The sequence below is a fragment of the Marmota marmota genome, unplaced genomic scaffold (genome assembly GCF_001458135.2).
Source record: "Marmota marmota marmota unplaced genomic scaffold, marMar, whole genome shotgun sequence".
NCBI lineage: Eukaryota > Metazoa > Chordata > Mammalia > Rodentia > Sciuridae > Marmota > Marmota marmota.
In genome coordinates, this window is record NW_026000249.1 from 9168601 (window position 1) to 9183429 (window position 14829).

General features: G+C 39.3%; 1 protein-coding gene across 10 annotated transcripts in view; it reads right to left on the minus strand.

The window, feature by feature from the left end:
* The window catches only part of Sh3kbp1 (SH3 domain containing kinase binding protein 1), a 279242-nt gene that overhangs the window by 165036 nt on the left and 99377 nt on the right, over positions 1-14829 (minus strand). For all 10 annotated transcript variants that reach the window (XM_048796358.1, XM_048796352.1, XM_048796353.1 and 7 more), the window contains exon 3: positions 3460-3563. In XM_048796358.1, the coding sequence (XP_048652315.1) occupies positions 3460-3563 (104 nt within the window). The remainder of the gene's footprint in view (positions 1-3459; positions 3564-14829) is intronic.

A 14829-nucleotide genomic window follows, 5' to 3' on the forward strand; every position in this document is an offset into this window, starting at 1 on the left:
AAGGGAGGGAGGGAGGGAAGGAAAGAACAAACACAACCAAATTAGGTATGTATGGGACAACTAAAAAGATTGAGGGTGGAAGGCTGTGGAATTTTAGAAAGATATGTACTCCAATTGCTTCGTTTATGTTTTCAATGCACGTTAAAGAAATCAATGGGAATTGTAGAGGAGGCACTGTGGATGCACAAAGGAAGGAACTCAAATCAGCAAACCCATATTTAGGGAAAAGGCCTTGATCCTATATCATGACGTTACATGATAAATGACAAATGAATATATATTGTGAGATTTTTAAGCTAAAATTAGATAATAAGGTAGTGCATATCATTTTTGAGGATTCTCTACTTGATTCAGCTATTTCAAGAAACTAGTCCATAAGGGCCAACATTTTGTGTGTGTGTGTGTGTGTGTGTGTATAGCTCTGCAATACTTAGTAGAAATTAATATATTATTCAATAAGAATAAAATCTAATATGTACATATACACTGTTATATTTTTATTGATTAATAGATTGATTATATATTACTACAAAGCTATTATTATGTTTTTTACCTTAATCTGTCCCTGTGATTTAAAGGTTGCTGTTTATTTGGGGGGTTTTGGTCTTTTGTGAGAAGAGTCACCAATTACTACTTATACAATATTTACTGTCAGAGAAAATGACAGTTTTTATATTACACAATGACAATGGACTAATATTTGAAATATTACAAGTAAATTGGAATAATAAAGTTTTTTATAATTTTTAAAATATGGATTAAAAGATCAGCCTTTATGCTTTATGTAAGTATCATGGACCCTGTGGCTATTTTTCCTTTTTTCCTAATGGAAGCAAGCCCAGAATAAAGCCTGGCACTCATCTGGCAGTGAGTGGAAAGGAGCCTGATATTGCAGATGGTGGTAAAGGCCTCCTATCATCCGGGTGGGCACTGGCACAGCAACCCACCCTTGATTTCCCAATAGCCAACAGGCAGGCAAAGTGGGCAATATTTCTCAGAAAGGTAGCAATCACTTTCCTTTCCTTCATTTGTGTTTTTCTTATGCATTATTAAAATATTAAAGGAAAAATCATCTATTATGACAGGACCATTTTTAATTCTCGTTCCCATTCAGTCTTTGATGATGTGCATCTAGATATATTTTACATGATTATATCCTAGTATACACAACTTTGTGTTTTGATCTGTTCATTTATTTTGCAAAAAAAAAATGTTTTCATATTTCCATTTATTCATTTACGTATTCAGTGAGCATTTGTTAAAGTGCATATTAAGTTTCAAGCATTATTCCAGGTACTATGAATATAAAGATAGATAAAAACCAGGTCTCTAGTATTGAAAAGTTCTCAGCTTAGTGGAATACAACAGATAATTATAAGGTAAAGTATCACAATAAATACATACTTAAATACAATACAAATAAAAAATACATACAAAATTAAATTACTATCTTAATGGCTTCACAATCTTCTAGCTGGAAAATATAACTTAATTCCCTTTCTTGATTATCTTTCATTATCACAAACATTGCTGCAATTACCATGTTTCCCGTGTATTTTTTCTTTCATTAACCATTTTCTGCACATAAATTCTTAGGAATGAGATCACTGAGTCGACAAGTATTATTCAGATTTTTTTAATAGCTCTTCACATACCTTGCTAAATAGCTGCATCCAAGTATCATGCAGATACAAAAATTCATCAGTTAGCCTAAGCTTGCCAATAGTCTTACCACTGAACACTTTCTTAGATATTCATAAGTAGAAACCCATTTTTGTCTTAATTTATACTTCTTTAATTAATATCAGGGTGGAACATTTTCTTGTGGTTAAGAATTTTCCCCTTGTGGCAGCGGGGTGCAGTGGTGCACACCTACAATCCCAGCAGCTTAGGTGGCTAAGGCAGGAGGATCGTGGGTTCAAAGCCAGTCTCAGAAACTTAGCAAGGCCCTAAGCAATTTAGCAAGAACCTGTCTCTAAATAAAATATTAAAAAGGGCTAGGGATGTGGTTCAGTGGTTAAGCACCCCTAGGTTCAATCCAGATCTCCCCCAAAATAAGATTTTTCCCCTTGTGGGATTTGTGTTTATGGGCAAATTTATCTATCACTTATCACTGCTCTAGTAGCTTCCCCAAAATTTTCATGTTCATATATAATTTTTTGTTATAATTTTTTATAAATTTTCCCTATTTGTTGCTTTCTTTGCTACATTAGCTTCAAATCATATTAATATTTTAATTTACATTCTGTTTGTTTTTTTCCTTGGGAATTTCTTCCATGGGTACTATCTTAAGAAAACTGACCTATTGTTGGAATAAATGTTGGTTTTCTATTGTCCATTCATTTATCACTCATTCAACTTTCAAGAACTGTTTCTATGTGCCTTGCTTGACAACAGAGACTTAAAAAATGATGAATGACATAACAGTACAAAATATTCAAAACTTGTAAATAGGCAAAAAGAGTTATAGGGTGTCCTCCCAGTGCCACTGGAATCCCATTAACTGCTTCTCTAGGGACATACACCTTTGTTTGACACATTATTTACTATTTCTGAGGCTATGAGGTCAGTTGGTATTCAGGGGGAAAAAGTAATCAGAAAATTCTTCCTATATACAGATACAAATGATCAATCAGAATAATGAAGCTCTAAGTCTGAGGCTCAAAATCTTCCCAGGCCCAAGGGAATGGAGCCTGAGAAGCCAACCCAGTGTCAGGGTGGCTATTTCACCAGCAAGGCTGGCTTTGAATAGCCATGACCAAGCAGGACATGGGAATGCAGTACAACAAAAAGAATAAAGGTCTCCAAACCAATGGATCTGTCTTTGTTCCTCAGCCCTGTCTCTTCTTGGGTCTATTAAGGCTCTTTTCTTATCTACAACAGTAAAGTAGTCAGGACAAGTTCAGTGAGCTAATTTTTAAAGGAACCCATCACAGGGCTAGACATATAGCTCATTGGTACAGCACTTGCCTAGCATGCACGAGGCCTTGGGTTCAATCCTAGCACCACAAAAAAGGAACCTCCTCACACATGCCATATACTTGGTCTTCTAATAAATGTCATTTATTTTCCTTCCCTCTAAATCCACCGTGGATTCTGAGTCCATGCTGAGCAGATGGATCTTAGTCATTTTAGACTCTCAGAGTCTATCATCAATTAAAGCAGAAGAGAAAGTTGGTGATGCTGGGTTGGAATTTCAGAGGCATTAGTATACTGTATTAGAAAGACAATGGTTTCAAATGGCCCCACATCTGACCACAGCTGGCCTGAAGCATTCCTCTGAAGGAATCCGTTTTCTCAGAAGACTCAACTGGATGATTTCTAGGGTTTCTTCAAGTTCGAACATCCAACTTGAAGTCCGGGTAGCCTGTGCATCTGCAACAAGAGCTTCCTATGGCTGTGTGTACAGTGGGTCTGATGGCCTCATGAGGCAATGGCACTGCATGGCTGCTTGCTTACCTCTCCTACCACCTCTATGATGTCACCGACTTTCAGCTCAAGCTCGTCATCATTCTGGGGCAGGTAGCTGAACGCCACCTGGCATCGGCGCCTCCGTCGCTCCCCTGGATGGGAAAAGCAGAATATTTAGATATAGTTCTTCTCCCAAACTAAGATTTTTAAAGAGAGGTTTCCTAAGCATGCAGGCAAATTAAGCTGACTTGTCTCAAATATGCTCTCTGGGACATGGCTAGAGGCACAGCAGCCCTGATCTCTTAGAGGCAGTAGAAAGCAGAGCAATGCTTCTTGGTCTTTTAAAAGCTGCTGGGTCAAAAAAGGCATGGATATGAGAAACTGATCCATTGGTGCAGGAGGCAAAAACCCCACCCCTGAAGCACTGGAGCACAGTGTTGCCTTAAACGGTTTTCCATGGATAGGGCTTTATATTTGCTGCAGTTAATTTTTGATGAAAGCTGATGTGATGTGGTAGAGAAACAAGAATGGTCTGCTTTGAATGCTAGCAAGGCAGAGAGCATTTTCCCCCAAATGGCAAAGGAAAAGAGAAAGTATCCTGACCTTTTTCCTGCTACACATCACCCTTTCAACATGCTGGAACTCAGGCCTGATAAGCAAAGGCTGGTTAGGTTTCAGTCTGCTCTTGGTACCATTTTAAATGCCCCACAGGGTTCAACAAATCCACTTCTTTCCTCTTCCCTTGGTCCCAGGGGATCCATTAACAGGCTCTCTAGCTGTCTACACAGAACCAACCCAGGCAAATCAAGATAAAAGCCAGGGCCACACTTCACTTCACCAGAGGACACTCAAGGTTACATCATCTCAATCACCCAGGGTGGCCCACCTGGGAGCCTCCAGTTTAGAGCTGGTTCAAGTACAGATATGTCTGTCCACAGCACATCTGCACCACAGATGTGCACTGTGGGGAAAGAGAACATGAATGTGGGACATGTTTGTGTGAGAGAGAGAGACACACACAGATGACAGAAACACAGACATGCAATAGTGGAGGCCTAAGTCAGAGAGAGGTGGATGAGAGCTAAGATGGACACTGCCCCAGAAGTTTGTTGCTTATAGCCAACACCTCACACAACTCCTTCACACCACCACATGGCCTAGAAAACCAAAGGGATCAACGACTTCAAAGAAACACATTTAGAAATGCTAAAATTATTTTGAGGTACTGCCTCTGGGGATTCTTTTTCTTTTCTAATCTTTTCCCTGAGAAAGGAAGTCCCTGTAGGGGTGATCACAGAGCACATTAATGCCCCCGTGCAGCATGACATCACACAAAGAGGAAGGTGTCTGTGCTACATCTAATGTGCTTTCCAATCAATATTTTTCAAAAGCCGGCGGCCTAGTTCCCTGTTTCATTGTTCTCTTCCTGCATCTCACTAAGGAAGAATAGGGTTGAAACAGGTACAAGGACAGAAGTTCGAATCAATATCTTCTCTAATCACATCTTTGATGACTATACAAATAATCTCTATCTCGTGGTGCAAAGTCATCCGCCAGTGCATCTTAATAAGAACAAACTCAGAACTCTCAGGCCCATCCCAGGTGAGCACTGCAGCCTATCACCATAAGGAGGGCCTGGCTCTCCCTGGAACTGAAGGTCCCTGCATGCTGGCTTGTTTCTCCAAGGCAGCAAGGCCAGGGGAGTGATATTCCAGTGCAGAGAACACCATCACTGCTCCATGGTTTTCTGATACCATAGAGGATAGAAATTTCTCATTCTAGGGCCTGGGGTTGTGGCTCAGCGGTACAGCACTTGCCTAGCAGGTGTGAGGCGCTGGGTTTGATTCTCAGAACCACATAAAAATAAATAAAATAAAGGTATTGTGTCCAACTACTGTGTGTGTGTGTGTTGTATGTGTGTGTTTTTTAAGAAAAAGAAAATCTAGATGACAAAGCAGTCTTGGCACCCCTGTCCAACCCCCACCCCCAGTTAGACCCCATTAAATGAAGTACATGAGTCTTTAAGAGCTTTCATTTTCTACACATTATCTTCAAAGTAAATTCTGCAGACACAAATTTGAGCATGAAACAAGTAAAATGACAAAAATGTCTGAAAACTGACACAACCACAGAAATCATCAAAGTCCCTACCAAAATGACTTAAAAGTAAAATGTGAAGACCCAGTGTTAGCTGAAGCTGTAAAACTTACAGTTTTACATAAGTTCCTATCTTCAAAAAACCCTCTATAGTAAAACATAGCATCTAACCCAACACTGCACAGATGGCTAGGGCAGGAGTGATACATTCTTTAAAAAAAGACTAATCTAACAGACTTAGGACCTGGAACAGAATCATCAGATTTCTCTAGAGCCAAATCTCTGCATTGGACTTTCCTATGGAAGTCCAGACCTGCCTGGTATCAGAAGAATGGTTCATTCACTAATTTCTCTCTACCAAGCTAAACAATATTTCTTAAAAAGCCCCTAAGGGCTAGGGATATAGTTCAATTGGTAGAGTGCCTGCCTAGCATGCACAAGACCCTGGGTTCAAACCCAAGCACCACTAAAAAAATAAAAAAGCCTCTAATAAGATTACTTAATTGGTGGCATGAAGTCCTATAAAACACATTGTCAACATACCCAGAAAAGCCCTACAGAGAGCACAAGGGAGAGACTCAGAGGCAGCTGGTGGTAAAGATCACGTCACCTGACCCCAAGCAGAAACAGTAACCCTACCCCCTAATTGGAATAGCTCATGATCCTTAAAGCTCTTCTGATACCCATCACTATTAGCTCATCCTGCTAGTCACGTACCTTAACAAGGAAAGCACCAGAACCATTTTGCAAATGAGGAAACCAGGGTTCACTGACTCACCAGAGTCACCAAGCTAGTAAGTGGCAGTATTTCCTTGACTGAGTCCAGAGCTCTCTCTCCAGTCCTAGATGAACCAGCTAGTCCCAAATTCACTGCAATTTGTATTTAACTGCTTCTTGCCACACATCACCCGGTCTTCACCATAACTGTCTCATTACAGGGCACTCCCATGCTCCAGTATGCTGCTTTTCTAGGCCCGAGCTCTAGCACATCCCTGGCTTGAGCTTGTGTGCCAGACCTACCAAGCCTATGACCCAATTCAAGTGGGATGCTTGAAGATCACCTGCATCCATCCATCTTAAACATCAGGAAGTTCAGGGTGTCATTTTTTCCTCTCCTGGCATTTCACTGACGTTTACTAGTGAATCTTGACCTTCCTCATAGAAGCAGGGAGATGACATCTCCTTCTAATAGCTACTACAAATTGGAGATTAAAATGTATAATTTATCTATACTTGGGATTTAGAATCCCTTAGTTTCAGCTACCACCTTCATGCCCAGATGAACTGGGCATAGAATCTTTGGTGTGAACTCATTTTAACACACTTTACTGAGTTTTCTTCTCTGGAATAAACCAAGTCTTAAAAGAAAAGTTTTCTTTAAAAAAATTAAATATATTTGCTGACTATGGCCAAAAATATGAGTCTTAGAAAAACTAAGAAGTAGTACAACCAGAGATATGAAAAATTATGCTCTATATGTATAATATGAATTGTAATAACAAATTAGAATAAAAAATAATAAAAAAAGAAAGAAAAAAACATTTTTTTGTACATTAAAAAAAAACCTAAAAAGTAGAGAAAACGTGTTTTTCCTCATTCACATCAGCACCATTGTCACTATTCCATGCTGTGATGTGTTTTCTAGGCAGGGCCACTTCTCACACATAACTGAAACAAGGAATGGACATAAATTTTATCTATTACATATTCAAATGCACATGCACACATGGCTTATCAAGGAAGTAGGAATAAGGAAGACTCCCAAAGCATACTTGATATGTCTCTACTTTATATGACAGCCATGAAATACACATACATGAGCATACGCTAATATGCAGGAACATACACATGCATGTATGAAAAGACAGGCTCACCTTCCACTCTCTCACTAGAACTCATAGCACTTTCCAATCTTAATTAGTTTTACTTAACAATGACTAACATTCATTGAGAAAGTACTATGTTCCAGGGTTTATTAAGCACTTTACCTGTATTATCCCCATTTAATTCTCAGGTTGAACCTTTAAGGTAGATTACTGACCCTCTCCCATTTTTACAGACAAGGAGATTAAGGAGGCACATGGAGATCAAGCATTTTACAAGAAATTTTACACTTAGCAAATAGAGAGCCTAGGATTTCAAACCAGGTGGTGCAACTCTAGGGGTCTGGCTGCTTTTAAGAAGACTCAGATTGCAGGAAGGATAAACTAGGTTAACATGGTCCATGGTTAAGAGGTGAAACCACAAAGTGAAAAGCCACAAATAAGGAGTATTTCCCTATAGTTGCTGGGAATTGGGGCCTGTAGGCCCCTGTTTTAATGAAGTGGAGAAAGCAAGGCAGCACATTCACCTTTCCTGAAAATGAAACAACAGGAACTGGAAAGCAAACCATGGCCCAGTCCCAGAACAAGACAAACAACCATAGTTTTAGAGCCTTCATCCTAGGGTCTTTGGACAAGTGAGAACTTTACTAGACCAATTCATTCAATGGCCAATGAAAATATAACCACGAAAAATGTCAAAGATAAAGAAAGGTCAACTGAGAACTTCCTATACTCAGTCTACTTTTTAACATCCCACATATCCCATGACAAAATAAAACTATAAGGGTTTAAATCATTCGATGCTTTCAAGGAACCCATTAAATTAACCAAATGTATCCTTACTGCATATCTGGGGAACGTGAAAGTATTCTGAAATCATATCGCAAGAGAGAAAACATTTGATAAAATCAAAGAGGAAAATCAAAAGTTCCTAATTCCCAGTGTCCATGTTTCTTCTGGCAGTTTCCCCAGGCACAGCTTGGGGTCCACCTGTGCCAGAATGTTAATGTGCAGATTATCATTATACCTCTTGAACTCACTCTCTAGGGACAGAGCCAGGGATCTATATTTGAAGCTGTCTATCACTATGATGATGCTCATGAAAATCTAGACCTCCACAATGAATCAGCCCAACATATCACAGGAGGTAGGAAAACATCTTACAGGAACAGGTGGTCTTCTCTTGATAGACTAACTCAGTGGTTCTTTCTTGGGATGGGCAGGGGGAGTACCAGGGATTGAACTCAGGGGCACTCAACCACTGAGCCACATCCCCAGCCCTATTTTGTATTTTATTTAGAGACAGGGTCTCACTGAGTTACTTAGCGCCTCACCATTGCTGAGGCTGGCTTTGAACTCACAATCCTCCTGCCTCAGCCTCCCTAGCCACTGGGATTACAGGCTTGCACCACTGCACCTGGCTCAGTGGTTCTTAATCTTAGTGGCACACTGAAATCACCTGGAGCTTTCATAAAACTCCCAAAGTGGCAGTCCCTGAGGGACTAGCTCTCCATAGAAAATGGCTTCTTCTAGGACTGGGGCAAAGAAAATAGAGGTGAGACTGAAATATACGGTTGTTTCAAGTCTTTCCAGTGGCCAACTTTGGGACAATAATAGCATGTACTGAGGGATGTGCTAGAATTTGTTCATTTCCAAAAAAGAATTCATAAGTCTGTACTGATATCTCAATAAGTAGCAAGCTAACTAGATAGATGGATAAGACAGATAAATAGGTGGGGCATGGTGATGCACGCCTGTAATCCCAGCGGCTCAGGAGGCTAAAACAGGAGAATTGCAAGTTCAAAGCCAGCCTCAGCAGCTGCAAAGCACTAAGCAACTCAGTGAGACCTTATCTCTAAAGAAAATACAAAATAGGGCTGGAGATGTGGCTCAGTGGTTGAGTGTCCCTGAGTTCAATTCCCGGTACCAAAAAAAAAAAAAAAAGTGAAAGCACCTTTTTTTTGTTTTTACAAAAGAATGTTGACTAATTAGTTATTAATAATAACTAATAAGTATAGAGATTATAGAAAAAGACAATCATCATTTTGCAACCATCATAGTAATAATTGATTCTGGCAAAAATCAATTGTTCTGAACCACTGGGTGAAAGCTTGTTGAGAATTAAGATGTTTACAGAATCTCAAGGTGTCTTTCTCAGATTATTATTAATTACAAAAGGAAAATGGTCCCATAAGAATGGAGAAAGCTGGCAGATACAGCTTTACCCAAGTGATCAAAGTTACTTACCATCACCAATCATGAGACATTGACATTTATCATGTGCCTACAGAATATTCCTGCCACATTTACCTAAATCTAACCATGAGGAAGCTATTCTGCAAATCCAAAATGAGGGACAGTTCACAAACACTGACCTATTTTTTTTCCTTTTTTAAAGTCAGCGTCACAAAATATTTTTAAAAGCTTGAGAACCATTTTAGATTTCTAGAGAAGTAAAGATAACCATAAATATGTACAAATGTTAAATGTCAAATTTAAAGAGTGAAGAGATATGGCAACTATTAACAATGCATGATCCCTAATTGAGTTCTAGATTGTTTAAAGGATAAAGGACATTATTGGGAGAACTGGGTAAATTTGGATATGGACTTATTCTGTTACATTCTTGAGTGTGTTAATTCTACTGGGGCTACATAGCAGAATGTCCTCCGTGTTAGGAAATACATTCTGAGGTATTTAGGGATGAAGCACCCTGATGATTGTATCTTACTTTGAAATTGTTTAAGAAAAAAAAGAGTGTATTTGGAGACAGGGATAAAAAGAAAATATGGCAAAATGATAACTGATGAACCTAGGTGGACGTTCATTGGACTATACATTTGAAATTTTTCAGAGTAAAAATTTTAGGGAGAAATGGGAAAATACCAATACCTGGGCCCTACCTCTAGAGATTCTGATTTCATTAATCTGGGGTATACCTTGAACATTCGGATTTTAAAAGATCTGTGAAAAGGTGATTCTAATGTGTAGCCAAGGTTGACAGACATCTAGACAAATCTGTTGTCCAAAAAAGAGCATCAGGTCAAAAATAAATGGGACTTTTCCAGAACCACATTACTTTAGAGACTACCTTCAGTATCTTTTCCAACAAAGAGAGAAATCAGACTTCTAAATATTTATAATATTATACTAATAGTGATAATTATTAGGTGAATGCTGGTATGCTGTGATTTTACTTCACAGGCTTTTGGATCTGTTGTACTACGTAGTTCTAAGTTCTGAAATGTGTTCCTGGAAGGCAAAAGGGTGGAGAATATGGAGATCTCTGCTCTGGTGCACTAGCAACATCACTAGAGGTGCAACAACTCCCCACATTACTTAGCAGCATGATGACTTATTGAAGAAGCTGTCCTTGTGTTGGAAACCTCAATTTACACAAGAGGCAAGGTTTCATATCTTGGGATAGAAAAAAACAATATAAACTAAACTAAATAAATATGGAGATTCATACATTTTACTTGGGTCCTAGATGTGAAGGAAAAAAAAAGTAAAATTAGTGATCTTGTGGACCCTGTATCATATCCTTTATTGAAAACATTTCCAATCATCAAACTATTTTAATGTGATTTGAGGAAGAGGATGACACTTCAGAAACCATTCATACTCTGGGGGGAAAAGGGACTTCTTGGGTCTTTCTTTTCAAACTCCTCTTGGTTGTGCCTGAACTGTGACATTGAAAATATGTACATGTAAATGAACTAGTACTGTGTGGTCCCTGGAAATGAGTCTGCTTGATTCTTAAAGGGATGTGTATGATTGACATCTCTGCATAGCAGAAAACAGGAACTCCATTTGCCTGCTACTTCAAAGGCAGGAGTCATGGGAAAAGCCGTGATAGCTACGCCAGTGCTCATTTTCTCTCAAGTCCCACAAGAATACAGGACAAAATGGAGAACCAGTAGGGATCCACTTATTAAGGCCTCTGAGCCATAGTGAGGAGAGAGGGAGGCAGGTGAAGTCAAGAGTCACACACAAAAAAATCAACTTCATCTTGTTGGTGATGAAGGAAATGAACATATAGTGTAGAGGCACTTTTGGCTTCAAACTTGAAGTCCCTTCCCTCAGATCTTCACACCAGACGTATGAAGCTCAGGTTGCTTGCCCCATCTTTATAATGAGCACAGAAAGGCTGGGTAACTTGTCCAAGGCACATGTTAAATAGATTGTGGTCATCAGCCTGCTTCTTCTACTGATCTCAGAAAATACCTGAAAGGAAGACTGACAGTGAGTCTCTGGGAGACTCTGGCTTCCAAGCTAAGGATAAGGACTTTATTTTATGGGCTGTGAGAATCCGAAAGCCTCCGGACAGGTGTGTTAGTCAGTTTTTCATTAATGTGAGCCAAATTCATGACAAAAACAACTTAGAAGAAGAAAAATTTATTTGGGCTCACAGTTTCAGAGTTTTAAGTCCATGGTCAGCTGAATCCATCACTGTGTGCCCAAGGTGAGGCAGAACATCATGGCAGAAGGGTGTGGCAGAGGAAAGGTATTCACCTCATGGCAGCCAGGAAGCAGAAGAAGGGAAGAGCCAGGGGAACAAGATACAATTCCCAGAGACGTCCTTCCTCTAGCCATTCCCCACCTGCTTACAGTTATCACTTAGTACTATCTAATGGATCAATCCACTGATTAGGTCAACCCTTATCATCTAATCATTTCACATCTGAATATTTCTTCATTGTCTATCACATGAGTTTATTGGAGGACATGTCATATCCAAAACATAACAACAGGGAAGTATGGAACAAGATGTGATGAGCACAGTGACAGAGAAAGAAGTGCTTGGAGTCGAGGGTGTGTAGGATGGCTTCGAGGAGACAGCCTGAAAGTAGGTAGATGGCCCAATGGAAGAAGACAATGGAAGACAGAATGAATCACATACCCAGGGAAGTAAAGGTCAATACACAGTCATGAAGGCAGATATATACAGCACCATCATCAGTTGATGAGTCTGTTGGTCCCTAGGGGGCCTGATGACTCTCTTACTTGTCCTTGATCCCTAGCACCTAGCTCAGTGTCTGAGTATTCACTCAATCCATTCTTGACAAATGAATGGCTTAACGAGTTAATGAATACCTATTCTGCATCCTGTCAGTGGGTCATGGTTTTCTGGAATACAAACTCCCAGTCAAAGAGGCACTGGAGAAGGACAGGAAGGGTAGAGAGAAGGAGAGAGAAAATATAAATGGTGTTAAATAGGGTACCCACCAATATATGCTTAAAAGTTAATGCCATCTCGAATTTTTGATGTGTGGGGATGAAAAGATGGTGGACCCTGTGGTGTTGCCACTGTGTCAGTGGTGCTTCATTCTCCACCAGCATTATAATACAAAATATCTGTAATTTTCAACAATGATCTATTCCTAACTGCTTTCCTCTTACAAATTCACAGTCTACTTGCAATTATTCCTACTAAAGGACAAAGCAGGGTTATATATGAACAAAATATTATATATATTTGATTTTAAGTTTGGTCCTCTTAAAAGGCAGAAAACATTTATTTTAAGTAGGCAGAGATATTTGTGTAAGAATGTCAGGGCAAAATTTTTTCTAATACCAAATGCATATTGCACAAAAATCTATATGGGAAACCCTCTGAATGTCATGGCATATTCCGCATCCATTAAACACAACAAGTAGTTGTATGCATATTGATGTGAAAAGGTGTCCATAATACATTTAAAAAAATTCATACATGTATATGATCCCAATTTGATAAACACACATGCACAGTAACTGCAACACCATCAACTATTTTATTTATTCCTGATCACCCAGGACCTAGCACAGAACATGCATTCAACAAATGTTTATTGGAAAATAAATGAATCCACTCAACAGTCAACTAATATGTGAGGACTTAGCACAATTCGATGAATGAGAGAAAAGGGTGTGCCATGTACTTGAACCCTCTTCTGTAAGCACATGAAATGGTATGAAAGGCTATACCCCGAAGTGAAGGTGACACTTCCTCAAAGTGACTTTGGCAAAGGTGTAAAAAGACTCATTTAAATGCTTCTGCACATCCATTTCTTTTTCAAAGAGCACATAAAACACCATAATAGATTTGGTTTTAAATACACAATCACCTATTAATTATCTTGTACTATGAAACTTATCTTTCTGAACACGCTTGCAAGACATTAATAGTAAAGTCAGTACCTATTCTACAAGTAAATAAATACCAATTGAATCAGGCAGAAAGGTGCTTTCCGAGGGCCAAATGACAAAAGAATTGTAGTCTCTGAATGACAACTAGCTGCCTGGTCCATGAAGGCAGCCTAGAGAAATGGCTCCATACCTATAGCCCGCACTAGTCACAATTCTGATCAGATGCTGTTACAAGAGCTCTGAGGAGACTACATTATCCTATCAGTGAGCAATCCAAGGTCATTTTCCCTGTCCTGACTCCCCTGGCCCACACAATGGTCTCTATCCAGGGGGAGGGGCCTGTGTCCATCTTCTGAGCTTCCTCATCAAACTCACTCATAGGAACACCACAGTCTCTCAGCCATAGGGGTTCCATCTCTGGGTTCCCCTAACAACCACTGCTTTTCTAACACTGTCCTCACTATTGCATTTTCATTATCTCTGAGAATCAGATTTATGTTTGTCTCCACCGCTTCAATCTTTAACTCTTTCATGAACACTTTTTCGACAAATTCAACTCCTTCACCAACTCCCATGTGTGTCTTCTTATGGTTATGATGATACCATTTCTTCATAAATGCCCTCTCTCAATCAAAATGTGGACCCAGGTATTTAGAAAGAGAGAGAGGAACACAAACCCCTGATCTAGTCCTGTCTCAGTCCTAAAAACTTCAAACTAATGCACTATTTTTTTAATTTTTATTTTTTAGTTGTTGATAGACCTTTATTTTTTTAAATTTATATGCGGTGCCGAGACTCAAACCCAGTGCCTCACATGCTAGGCAAGTGTGCTACCGCTGAGCACCAGCCCCAGCCCCCTAATGCACTATTTAATGAAGCCTCTAGAAATAGTCTAAAAGTTGGCTGATTAAAATATGATTTAAAAAATGAGTTTCTACTTATTGCCAGCACAATATATAGAAAGGACCATCAACTTAATAATCTGACTTTCTGCAAAGATAGGCTGCATGTGAATATTTTCAATGTTAATACAGTCATCTGATATTTCCTTAGAAGCCACATCTATACTATTGATGTCATGGGCATAAAGAATTCATTGTCAGGCTGGGGATGTGGCTCAAGGGTAGCATGCTTACCTGGCATGCGCAGGGCGCTGGGTTCGATCCTCAGCACCACATAAAAATAAAATAAAGGTGTTGTATCCACTGAAAACTAAAAAATAAATATTCAAAAAAGAATTCATTGTCCTCCACCTCCACCATCTTATAAAAATAGTGTTTTATTGCTCATGAATATATTGTCCACATTGAAAGCATTAAATCACATTAAGAGAACCCCCCCTAGTAACAATGAATACCACCATTAT